The 13,221-nt window shown below is 47.1% G+C and overlaps 1 protein-coding gene across 18 annotated transcripts in view; it reads right to left on the bottom strand.

Annotated features, from left to right (window-relative positions):
- PTPRS (protein tyrosine phosphatase, receptor type S) overlaps positions 1 to 13,221 on the bottom strand; it is a 128,191-nt gene that overhangs the window by 58,212 nt on the left and 56,758 nt on the right. For 13 of the 18 annotated variants that reach the window (XM_021378966.1, XM_021378964.1, XM_021378973.1 and 10 more), the window contains exons 5-7: positions 7,974 to 8,162; positions 4,963 to 4,971; positions 1,465 to 1,482 (exon numbers count right to left, since the gene is read on the bottom strand). In XM_021378966.1, the coding sequence (XP_021234641.1) occupies positions 1,465 to 1,482; positions 4,963 to 4,971; positions 7,974 to 8,162 (216 nt within the window). The remainder of the gene's footprint in view (positions 1 to 1,464; positions 1,483 to 4,962; positions 4,972 to 7,973; positions 8,163 to 13,221) is intronic. The other 5 variants (XM_021378970.1, XM_021378971.1, XM_021378977.1 and 2 more) reach the window with 1 other exon arrangement.

The following is a 13,221-nucleotide window of genomic DNA, read 5'->3' as shown; positions in this document are numbered from 1 at the left end:
CAAAACTTCAGTTAAAATACATACAACATAAATAATTCATCAGGCTATCAAATGTTTTATGCATTAGGAGTACATGATTATACTACGGAATTGGACAGAGCTCACACGAGCTGAGACTCTTAACTCCCATCCCTGGAAAAAACAATAATAGAAAAAACAATTCCAGATCTAATATTAATGATAAAATCTGATGTTGGGTACAGATGCAGCCCCTTCAGGAAGGAAAACCGACGTGTTCACGCGGGGAGGACACGGAGCTCATGTTCTCTGTGTGTGCATGGGTGCAGCAGGATGCTGCGTGGGAAGCCGTGAGGCTGCGAGTGCTGCTGACAGCAGTGGGGTGTGAAGTGCAGCTCCCACCCGGATCCACTGTGTCTGGTGGCTCCCAAAGGCAGGACAGAGAGAATTAAAGAAAAACAACCCAACAGCACACACAAAAAAAACCCCAAAGCACTAAATTGAACTCAAGTCATTTCAAAAGAACCTGAGGGCATTTCAGTATGAGAGGAGTGAGAAACCAAACGCCGAAGCTTCACGATGAAACATCAGCTGAGCATTTTTCACACTGAATTGAAGCTCGAGCATCATCTGCCGCATGAAACTTCCACCGTGGTGGAGAGCTGGTCAGGGAACTTTCCTTGCACCCCGAACTGCAGCACGCAGCTGGGGCTCACTCCCTCATCCTGACCACCACAGCTTTGCTGGTGAATGCAGTGGTGGAAATTACACTGCAGACAGCTGCCAGGAGCCAGGAGCCAATAGAGATGATGTGTGAAAAAATAAATATCTCACCTACAGCACCTGCTACTGCTTTTACCAACTGAGAATTAAGGACTTTTAAATTTGCCGGTGGAGATAAAGCTAAAGCAAGGTTCCAAAAGTGTGCGCATGCTCTTACTGCTGACTTTCAATGACAGCTTGAGGTGTTTTGGAAGCTACTTACCATGGGTATCTCTCCCAGAAAAACCTAAGGGTAAGAGAGTGGAGAGGGGAAGATGGCCCCAACGCCAAGGAGATGGGAAGTGCTGAAGATCTGCCTGAGCAAAGGGCTGGAAAACTTTCACCACAATCAATGGCTCAGGACCACTTTGCACCAATTAAGAGAGGGCCTAACTATTTACCAAGCTTTGATAGCATTTACTGCCCAAGACAAATTTCAGTCCTGTGTAGTCCTGGAGAGATTAGCTCTTAAAACTCTGCCATAAATCAGGCACTACAGCCTGAGACGTTATTCGAATAACAGTACTGGTATTACCGAGTGCACCCAGCAAACAGAAACAGACATTATAACCATATAAAAAATAAAGACGGGTATAAAAAAGAAATAAATATCCAGAGGTGAAGCAGGACAAGAGAACATAACACAACAACAAGAATCTGGATCGAGTACAGGTCAATGAAACAGGAACTGAGTGGAGAGAAGTGTTTGGAGAGTGGGTGAGTGAGTGGTGGGGGGTGTCTTACCTCGGATCGGTGTACCTTCTGCAAAGAAAACAAAGAAAAGAAGTGAAAAGACTGCAAACCCCAAACACCTGGATTGCCTGTGGGAAAAGGACCTGAGTCAAGGAAGACAGTTCCCAGTAGGAAACTTCCTGCACTATCTCAAATTAGAGGGACAGACTGAAGAGGGTTCAGGTACTCAAGGTGGGGATGCCCTTTATAAAGCAGTCCAATTCAGCTGGCTGTTTACAGAGCCTCCATGGCACTTATCTTGAAAACTCTCTGAGACTGGCTCCATTTCACTGGTAAGAATGGAAAGAAAGTCTTCAAGCTCTCAGCTAACATTACTGTTTGTTATTTCAGAACGTGTGATGAACCTGCACGTCTTCATCACCCCGGGGGAAAGGGGCCAGCATTATGTTGATGTTAGCCAAGTCAGGGAAAGGACATCCAGGTACCTTGCATCACGTTTAGAGTTGGAGGTCTGATCCCAGCTCTGCCAGCGAATTCCCAGTTCCAAACTTAAGCTTTTGGCATGTGTGAGGAATTCAGTGCATGTCCTTATCAGGACCTTCAGTTATCCTTCAGTGGCTCAGCACAGAGATTGAAGCCAGATGCTCCGCATTAAATAAAGTTGTGCTACTGCACAAGTGCAAGGGGTACTCATGCCACTGTTCTAGAAGCCTCCCTAACACCAGTGTGGGAGAGGGTATTTTTGGAGAGAAGAGCCCTGCTCTGCTGCCTGCTGACTGCATCCCTTGGGTTATTTTTATTTAAACCCCCTCCAGTTGTCTCTAGTGCCTGACATGAGGGCTCTGCCTGGGCAGGTCTCACAGATGAGAGGAGGTGACTTCGTGGCTGTGAACCACGCCACAGCCCACGTGGCAGCAAAATCACCGTCCCCCTCTTTGACCTCTGGAGGCTGAAACCATCTTCCTTTGAAAACAAGGCAGGTCCTTTTGCTCACAGTAGCATTCAAACTTGTCACACAGCTCATTAAAAAAGGGAGGTTGATTGCTTTGGTTTTTTACCCCAATCCTGAGAACAGGGCAGATTCCGCAATTCCAAATATTGCCTCTTACTTGGGAAAAGCGCAAGAGTTTCTCCGTAATGGTAACACTGCTGTCATTCTGCAGCCAGGGCTTGTACTGTGCATTACTGGATAAATAGCAGCCTGCACACTCTCCTCTCCCCCAGTGAGAATTACATTCCCCTCTCTACAGACGGGGAAACTGAGGCTGAGGTGAAGCAACGTGCCCGCGGTGACAGCGGGAGGTCTGTGGCAGAGGCAAGCAGAGGAGCCCAGTCCTCCCACGTGTCAGTCTGCCTTAGCCACAGCCCTCCCCGCAGCGCTCAGCCCTGCTCATCCTTCTTGTGCTGCGGTTCAATCCTCCATTTTCAGGATAGAAGGTAAAAATATACAGATACTGATTACAGTTCATCTTTATTTTTCAAAGGAGATGAAGGAAAAGAGGTATTATAGTGTTAGGGTATTAGATTCTAGGTATACTCAGCTTCTAGTTAAGAGGTTAGGTTATTCGCTAGAGAAAAGTTAGCATCTAGTTAGGGTTAGGAACTAGCTAAGGTTAATAAAGCAGGCCGGTTAGCTATCAGGACAAAGGTTGGAGAGACAGCGCTTGAAAGAGAAAGAGGTGGGGGAGCGTGAACTTGGGCAGATCTCCACAGGGGAGACGGCAGGAAGGTTTGAAAAAGCGAGAGACAAAGCAGCAAAGGGTTATAGATCAACTCAGTGGAAATAAAAACAGCCTCCAATCCTTCTGTCTCAAAACTGGAGCGAAAATCTGCCATCTGTGGCACAAATCTGGAACAAGGCTAATGGGAAGCGGGTAGAGAGGGGAAGAGACCCCAGCATCACCCGCTGTAAAGTTTTGTTGGCCTTGGCTAGGCTTGGCAACTTCCTGCGAAGGCACACTACAATGGACAGGAGAAGCATGCTGGAAGTTCGTGCTGTGTAATATAGAAGAGACAGCGGCAGCAACTGCCCCGTGTTATTGTAGGCTAGTTATTCCCTCTTCCGTCTAAGCACTGGTGTTGTCCCTGGAAATAGGCTGTTGGCAGCTCTTGGAGAGCAAGGTGAGCCAAGCAATGCTGCTGTGATGCTTCCAGTTCTAACTCTGGCATTTGGGACACAGAGGTGAGGAGCAAAACACGTTTTACAAGATGGCCCACACCTGGGACAGAGGTGACAGAATTTGAACCAAAAGAGATCAAGCGACTCGCAAGGGAAGAACGGTAGTTTGCATGGTGGCAGGGACACAGATGGTAGATTTTCACTACTGGAGTTTCACATCTAACCAGCTTCATATTCAATTTAGTGGAGCAGGACGAGGCTAAAAGGGGATCAGGGCAGAGTAAGAGCACCAGCCTTGCAGGAAAACCAAAGGAGGAAGAGTTCCCATGGACGCCGACCTCCCAGCTGGAAAGGTGGCTGTGCAAAATATTCATATTGCTTCTGCAGCCCCCTAAGGAACAGGAAATCTGTTCGTTTAGGAAAAATGTTGAGGCTGCACAAGCCCTGACAGCCAGCATAGCATTAAGCAGCAGAGGCAAAAGGCACCCGGCCCCGGGACCAAGATGGTGCCAGCAGAACACCACGGGCAGGCGTCTCCCTCGGCCAGAGAGGATGGGATCTGCTCTTCCACCATCCCCTCCTCTAACTCTTCCCACACAGCAAGCTGCCTACAATTCTCTAAGCCTTCAAAACAGGGAGAGGAGGAAAGTCACCATTGCCATGGTAATGACAGAAAACACATCCCCACCTTCTGTCAGACCACGTGTGAGAACATGTGTGTGCTATGCTCCTCTCCCGAGGGCTGGAGAGAGCTTTCTATTCTAAACAAGCAAGCAATCATCAAGGGTCTTCTGCAATTTTAAAATGCCGGATCCTGGGTGACAGCTGCAATTGCTACATCTCTAATAACAAGAGGGGACTTGGCCCAGGAGGCAATGCAGCGCGAGCTGTGCAGACAGGCTGCTGGCTTCGCAGGGGACGGAGACGACGTGGAGGGGTTGCTTTTCCTGACCTGTGACAAACAGCTTCAATTTGGAAATGCTGCACCCTCGCCTCTCCCTTCCAAAAAAGCCAATGACCCCGTTAGATGTGAAACTCCAAGACCTCCTGCAGGTGTGAACACAATTATCACAGTTCCAGGGTACAAGCTATTGTGTATTTGGGGAATTCCAGGACAACTGTTGCTAAGTTACAAAAAAAAATCTATCCAATGTTAGGAGGTTCATATTTAGCTGTTATCTCTTTATACAGATATATTAATTATTATTATTATTATTATTCTTTTCGTAGCCTGCAATACCCCTGCAGAAATTATTAAGAGGGCAGAAGATCCCTACTGAAAGAGTTAGTAGAAGAAATGCATAGCATGCCTCTCAGAAAGCTGTTACAAAGGAATTAGTTTAAAGGTAAGGGTTACAAATCTGGACACTAGCAGGTTTGGGGATTTTGTTTAGCTTTTTTTTCTTTTTTTTTTAATTGAACAAACTTACCAAAGGTCTCTGAATGTAAAAAATAGTGAAAAAAAGACAAAAAAGAAAAAAATTAAGTTTGTTAGAGCCACTTAGTTAGAAAGCAGAAGACAACACACAAGACACAAAAGGTTTCAGGGCTCCCATGGTGTAAGAAGCCAGCTGCAGGCTGCCTCCCGCGGTCCCCCCTAGGTGGCACGGCTGAGCAAAGGACATTGGCTTCTGCTCAGAACACGCTTGCGTCGGCCGGCGTCAGGCAGAAACATCCATTTGTCGTCCACCACCCAGACCACTTAAACTCACAGACACTCTGGGCTGCTAAGGTTGAGATGCTGGTGTAAGGCTACGGGAAACAGGTGGCCAGACAGAGCTTTTTCCCATTTTTCTCTGACTGACAATTCGGCTTTTTTTTTTTTTTTTCTATCTAAACGATCAAATGTCAGCAGACTCGCGGTCGCTTGGAAGGAGTGCCTGGAGATGGAGGGAGAAGGACTAACGGCTGGAGGAAAGCTGCATGGCTAACAGCATCATCACCTGTTTCTCAGTTATACTGCAGGCCCTTAACACAAAAAGGTCCACAGGATGATGTGAATGTAACGGCCACAGCCTCAGAGGTCCATTTATATGGCCCGTGAAGCATCGGGCTGTTTTAATATAAACAAGAACTAAATCTGGACACGGCTGCCCAATTTTGCAGAGCTCTGTGTATGACATTTCATTTCTACCTTTTAATGAGCTAATTTGCATGTTTGCCACTAACTCCTATACGAATACAAATTCAGGTCTTAACACCCTCCCTGGTTCTTAACACCCTCTGTAATAACGTGCCACAGATGCTATCCTCTGCAAGGCAGAAGCTGTGTGGCTGTCCTGTCTCGCCTTGTCCTGCTGCACGCCCCTGTCCCCACCTCCGTCAGCCAGCAAGGCACAGCCAAGTCTTCAGAGGGCACAGCTGCTGGTTTCTGTGCTAAGTCTGTTAGCACCTAGTGCGGAGACAAAGCTCTGATTTAGTATGGGGGGGGGGGGGGAAATCACTCCTCCTCCCTGCGCTCCCATTCACAGAGGGTTTGTCCAGCACCCGTTAGTTGGCTCTAATTGTAATTTCCCAGAGGCTGGGCTGGAGTCACACTGCTGACCTGTGTGTGAAAGACACTGAAGCTCATTAGCAGTGTCCTGAAGCATCCAATGCCCTAATGTGTGCTAGTGCTATACTTTCAGCAGCCAAGCTTGTTTTCTGCAATGGTAAATGTATTAAATTAAGTCCTGACATTAGCAGCACTCGTATCGTCAGTGCTCCGACAGGCAACACCGTGCACGTCGCACGCAGGTTACAAATACACACTTGAAATCTCCTTTGCCTTGGTATGCATGACCCTGATGTTAATGTTTTCCACTTTCATAGGCCTTTGCATCACAGAACATGCAAGTTTTCGAAAGCCCTACAAGTAGATGAAATCAGATGAGAAATCAGAACCTTGACTTTCAGTCCTCCAGTGTGACCAGCCACCTGCACTCCCTTTCAGAGAAGCAACAGGTTTCTGCCCCAGAGGACAACGGGGATGCTTCACCAGTTTACTAATTCAAAGAAGCTGTAAATGAGATTAATTTTCAGCAGGCATCTTCAGATTTATCAGAAAGGTCAAGGGTTCCCTCAGAGGCAAACCAATTCACTGAAATAAAAATGCAGCATTCAGGTGGCTTTAAGGAAAACAACAGATCAAAACCAGTTAAGGAGTATAAAGGCATTCTAGCAAGATGATAAATGTATTAAAAGTAATCTGCCTGTGCATTACTCACACTTCAGCTCACGGTCACAGAGCATGATATAATTCTAGTTTACCTCTCATTATTTATGCTGAGTGATTTTTTTTATTTGCATTTGACTCAGCTGTTACAATAAAACAGAGGTCAATCTCATCTGTGTTTGTGGGATTCACCAATCCATTCTAATTCTAACAAAGCAGCTTAAATATCTGCTTGTTAGCTTGCTTCACTGAATAAGGAAGCATTTCTGCAGGTGTATAAAAGCTACACCGAACTGGAACTATACTGAGCCAAACTGGTGGCTGCAGAATTGAAAATCTTCCTATAGATTCTTGCTAGGTCCAACGCCATAGGCATGTTTTCCCCAGGCAGGGTCAAAGCAGTCGGTCCAAGCAGTACTTGAAGAGGACTACTTCTTGGGCTAGTTTTGGTCAAAACGTAAAACTTCCATGGCTTGTTTCATAATCGCAGTTATCAGCGAGAAAGCAGGGTGGATTCTGTGCAGTTTTCCTTTTAAGTTGAGAAATTACTTTATCGGTAGCATTGACAAATGAATCCACCTGTGCCCTCCTTGCATGCGTGCACGTACACACTCGCACTGTGAACCAGGATATTCAACAACCACACAAGCAGCTCCTGAAACATGGATATTAGGAGATGTCACGTTGACACACAAAAAACAACAAACATAAACAAAAGAGACAGATGGACAAACAGATGGGGAAAGACGGAGAACTGACAAGAGCCACGGAGCTGGGGTACATCTGTTCACGGAGATCCACTCCACTGCACTGAGCACCGAGGGGTCACTCAAGAACGCTCACAACGGCTCTCCAGCAATGACTGCAGGGACGTGATGCCAGAGAGATCCCGAAAGAGCTGCTCTTCGCACCAGCTCTGACAGGCTCCAGTTCTTGGTCTGAGGAGGAAGCCCACGGCCCCTATCCAATCTCCAATTTCCCCTAGCTGCAATAACACCATTACTGAGGCGAGCAGACTAGTTACAGCATCCCCTGCAGGAGAACCAGCTTCCCTTTGTGCTCTATATATATATAATGGGGAAGGGCAGGGAGATGGGGTGGAGGGGAAAACACCCCAATCATTTCCTGGGTAAGAATGCGAATCTCAAAACAGAAGAAAAGCAAATGATCCAATCCACGCCAGCGAGGCTGACGTTTATAGGCCCCCTCCTCTGTTTCTGAAACCTCTGAGCATTCCCTTCACCGCTGTATTTAGGTCTCGATTCTCTGATCTCACAGAGACCTCACCTGATCTCAGCTGCTTTATTCTCCCATTGCTCGTGCTCGGGTCGACAGGCAGGAAATCTTTAAACCAAGTGATCTCCGGGTCTGGGTTCCCACTGGCCGCACAGAGCATCGTGGCCGTTCGTGTCCGCTCCACCACTTTCAGCTGGGGCCCCATGTCAATGTTCGGGAAGCCGGGAGGTAACTGGTCCTCTGGTGGGAGAGAAAAAACGAAGTGGTTACACACACAGCAGGGACCAGGGCAGCTGGAGGGGCTGCTCAATGGAACACACTAAAGAGCGCAGTCAGGGAGAATTGCTGCCCAGTTCTCTGTGCAAAGAGATTTTAAAAAAGGCTTCTGCAGACGATCCATAGCCGGCCTGCAGAAACACGTTATGCAGTAAAGTTTACCCTCCTGTCCATTATGTGTGACTATCCTAACGCCCCACGAGAAGAGTTTTACAATTAAATACAGTACCTGAGTCTAAAAAGCTTTGGGGCATGGGTCTGGTCACCTCAAAGTCTCTCCAGGTCTTGCAGTGCACCCCTCCCCCAGGTAAGTGACTCGCACATACTTGTTCCTACAGCAGAAGCTGCGCGTATGCATGGCACAGATCCCTGTGCTGCAGAGTACAGCACATACAGTCACATCTGAAAGGAATAATTCTTCCTTCCCCTCCAAACCCCACAGAGCAAAACAAACTGCACGAGAGGAATAATGAAAGTGACTACGTGAAAAGGAATGCCAAAAACACAGCAGAAACGAGGAGAGAAAGGAGAGGATAATATCATCCAGCTGTTGTTACCACAGGGGACACACACAGCAACAGTAATCCAAGTGCTGTCAGACAGGGTGTGATGTTCAGCTTTATCAGAGTGCTGCTGCCCTAAAGAAGAGGGATGCGGCACCAGAACCACGCAGCCAGGCTCAGCAGAGCTTCCTGCTTCCTCTCAGTCCTGCCTTTACCTTCACTAATGAGGGCGAGGAGGGCAATCGTAACCAGTGTTGACTAATTTGTGATAACTAATACAAAACACCAGTGCTTCCCCCATCATCTTTGTCGTGAGCTCCTAAATAAGTGGGAAAGAGTTATTTTATGCTGGATGACGCAGCTCAGGAACGTGCCACTTTTCCCATCTTTGAGGTAGGGCAGCTTGGAAGGAGGATTCGGGCATCAGGGAGAGATGCTACAGGGACACTGTCATTTCAAATGACGCATGTTAAGGAATCACAGTCTTGGGAATCTATGGCATCGAATCCATCCCAAAACCAGGTGAGGGAAGAGAAAGGAGATAACGTACAGAAGATCTGGACTTTGAAAAGGTGAGATTTTTAAAAAAGCATCCGAGAACTCTTCACTGAAACCAACAGTGCTCTGATACTCCAGGCCACAAAATTCTTGTCTAATACCACTATTAGCAGTTCACAGCTACTGTAGAGGGAAGAAGGGTCTAAATGCCTCAATTGCATGTTTAAAAATGGGCATTGTTTCCTTCTCTAACCATTGCTGGAGAGTTATACATGATCTACGGTGACTCACTGGAGAGTGAAACACATCAATCGCACTTCTCATACCTCAAAGGAACCCGACCACAAACAAAAACACGTACTATCTTATGACTGCTGAAGTAATGCAGATTTCCTAGCATGGACGAACTTTCAGCTGTATAAAGGAGCAGCTATTTGAGTGCACCTGAAACACTTCAGAACCAGGTATTACCTTCAAAACAGAGACAAAGGGACCTTTAACGAGGGACTGATCCAAACCTTTGAGGGCTCACTTCCCTGGGCCGTGCTCGGGCTTTGTAGGAGCCTCCAAACAGCATTTGCTCTTGCAGATCATGTGTGCTGCAGAAGCCCAGCCCCTCCCAAGAGGGAGCTCAGGGCTGGAGGGCTCGGGGAATTGCTTTGCCTCCGCACAGCTTTCAGCCAGGCTTTTAACGTCTTCTCTTCCCTTCTCCTATTTAACCAGGCGGTGGTGTGTTGTTAAGGAGCTGCAGAGCTGCTGCCGCATTGGCTGCAGATGACATCATTATTGATTACTGCTTTTATCCTGCTCCTTGGCGATGCTACTCCACCTGGCTCAGACCCACGCCCGTTAATTTCATGAACCAATTAATCTGCAGTGTGTGCGTATATGTGCATGTGCATGTGTGTTGGGGGAGGCCTGGTACAACTACTATTGCCGAGTGTTTCTAATTAAACAAAAATGTTAATCTTGCAGCACATTGTGCAGAATTCCTCTGAGTTTAATTAAAACAACTGCGACTAGAGGCGTGATCAGATTTGAGGATCAGATCGACAGAGGAAGCACCACCGAACATCACATACTGCCCTGATTCAAGAGCTCAGATTTCCTTCCTGCCAGGAAAGTGAAACTGGCTTCATCCCCTAACAATTGGATTCCCTTTAATAATGCAATTACAGTCTCAACTCAATCCCCACAAGACATGCACACGCATGCCCTGCCACCTCCTCCTCAATCCCCAAACACCAGCCCAGACCTGTTACCAAGTAAATAAATAAGGAATGGTTTGGATTGTGAATTCTCTTTCTAAAAGCAGCCCAGACAACTGCAAGAACAAAAGAGGGAAGATGCAAGCTTGGAGGGCACACCTGGCCTGCTGCTGAATCCCAGGCTAGCTTATGCAGGCAAACATTCTCACATGCTGCACTTGCCATATTAAGAAAACCTCCACAACACCTTGCTCATATCTGCTCTTAGACTGAGAAGCGTAAAGGTTTCCCTTGAGAAAAAGCTGATGAATTACCTCAATGCCACTGAACAAAGTAGGGTGAGAAGCAGCAGGGGAGGAAAGACTGAGGGAGGCAGGGAGAGAAGAGCACTTCAGCATTCATTTATACTAAATCCTGCTGGAGGCCTTGCTCCGTGCCGGGGAGCAGGGTGCACATGCACTGACGCACACATGGTCCTACAGAGCAAGGGGCAGCAGCTGCAGCAAAAGGAGACGCCAGCACTCCCCGTCTCTCGTCCCTCTAGAAGGTGGCAGCTTTGTGTTTAGATAATCAGTCGTGCTAGAGATGAGGATGATGAAGAAAGATAAAGCGGGTGTTGCTGCTGCTCTTTTTCCCGCAGGGTGTGCAGTTATTTAATAATTTAGAAGAGGAGGAGGGTGTGAGCATGTACAGACGAGCTGTGTATTGAATGCAGAAAGCTACAATGAGGACGTTGCTGAAGAGAAGAGGAATTTTTTTGCTCTCCTCTGGAGATACACAGCCCAGCTCACGGATACTGGCTGGTCTCTAATCAGTCCGCCACCCTCAAGGAGGGATGAGCCAAGAGCACAGAGATGAAGCAGCTCAAATGACACTAGTTTTAAGCAGAACCAGGATAAGAATCCAGTTCTTATGAAGCTTAGTCCTGTTTTTTTCATCAACTTCATGAATATGTTATGAGTATGCCCCTCCCGAACACGGATCCCTGCATTATGCACCTCATAAAATTACAACAACAAGTTCCTTCCATCAGGATGTATGCACCTGAGTCTTAGTTAACCAGTATCACACAGCCAAAGACAGTTTTAATACATCCAGGAGTCTCAGCAACATGCTCTGCTTGTTGATTCCATGCATTCTGATCTGAGAGTTTTGCTATGAAGATAACTAATAATCTAACGATGTAAGAGACAGGCTTACAGACACCCAGATACGTGTGCTGGCCCCACAGCAACGCAGGTAATACGCTGCCTTCCCTACCACTAATGTGCTCCTATGCACACTCCACTGAATTAAAATTGGCCTGATGTTATTCATAAACTACAGAACTAATCTGCTTTCAAGGCAAGTTTGAAGCACACCTGCCAAGACCTTCTGACATGGCCAGGTAAGATCCCCGAGGGGCTCCTCCCCAGGACGCGCTCCCGTGGGGCACGATGCTTTCTGCTGAGCATCCAGGACTCATTTTTGTTTTGCTGACCTAAAGCCAACGATTACAAAACCCAGCCAAACAGCAGAAGTCTTGCTAGAACGTTATACATGCCCACACCAGATGTCCTCTTCAAGTAGGAAATGCGTGGTGGAAATTTCAGGCCAGGACTGCTAGAGAAATGAACGCTTCATAAAAAAAAACAAAAACAGGGAATCACTAAAAAAAAAAATCTGAACGCTCGTACCCAGCAGCCTGACCCACACAATGGCAATAACTACCACAGACCCTGCGTGTGTAACAGCCAGCCTCCCTCAATTTTCCAGACAGCAGTAATCCTCGGGAAAAGATGGCATCAGCCAGCACGCAGCGAGCTGTCAGGGCGCAGCAGGCGTTGTTCCATTACGTTTAACTGGACCGAGCACTGTTTTTTATGGGATCAATGAACAATTCATGTTGCATTTACTAACGACTCACAAAGGGTAGCCCCCATGGAACTCTATCAGCTTCAATAAAGCAAAGAACTAATCTCTGCCCGGGCCCTGCTCGAAATGCAGCTTGCTGCCTCCGCGCAGCAGAGGCGATGCAGGCAGAAGGCTGCAGCAAGGCTCCACATTCCCGCAGCCCGGTCTCCTGCTGGCAGCACGGGGACAGCCCTTCGTGGCACAAGAATCTCTGTCTTGGGCTACTACAGGAGTGGAGGGAAGATAAAATCTGTGCATAGGAAGCAGTAATAGTAATAATAAAAATTAAATTATGTGCATCTTTCCTGGAGTGTGGAGCTTAGAGAAACAATATCAACTGAGAGCCGGGGTGCCTGTGCCAACTAGCTTCCTTTCTGCCTAAGTTATTATGAAAAATGACAGCAGCTGGAGTCAACAATAACTAGAAAATGCTTCCCAAAACCACTTTCTTTCCTTTTCTTCGGGCTCTGCAGGAATCAGGCTTGCAGGCACTATTTCTAGCCAGCTGTGGAAAGAACAGCAAGCCTGCCCAGACCTCTCAAACTCAGATCCCTCGAGAAACAGAACAGGAAGGATAAACAAGGCAGCGGAGCTGGCGTGAAGATATTCCATGAGCTGAGCGGTGCCCATCACAAGCTTTGCTTCTCAGAAGCTCCCCAAGGTTTCCTCTCCTGCAGCTTCCTGTTATTAATCTAATGCATATGGACTTCTATCAGGGTCTGATCCAAGAAGAGTCATGTGGATAACCAAAGAAGGGTTTCCTCCCAGTCCCTTCAGTAGCCGCATCTAGCAGGGAAGAATGTATTTTTTCTTTTCTGTTTGTGAGACTGTCTGCTCTGGCACTAAGGAAATCCCGTAACTGTTCCTACACGTGTATTCCACAAAGTTACACAAATGTATTTCAAACTGATCACAACAGCA

This window comes from Numida meleagris, chromosome 27 (genome assembly GCF_002078875.1).
Source record: "Numida meleagris isolate 19003 breed g44 Domestic line chromosome 27, NumMel1.0, whole genome shotgun sequence".
NCBI lineage: Eukaryota > Metazoa > Chordata > Aves > Galliformes > Numididae > Numida > Numida meleagris.
Note: the sequence above shows the minus strand (reverse complement) of the source record. Positions and strands in the feature narration are given on the sequence as shown.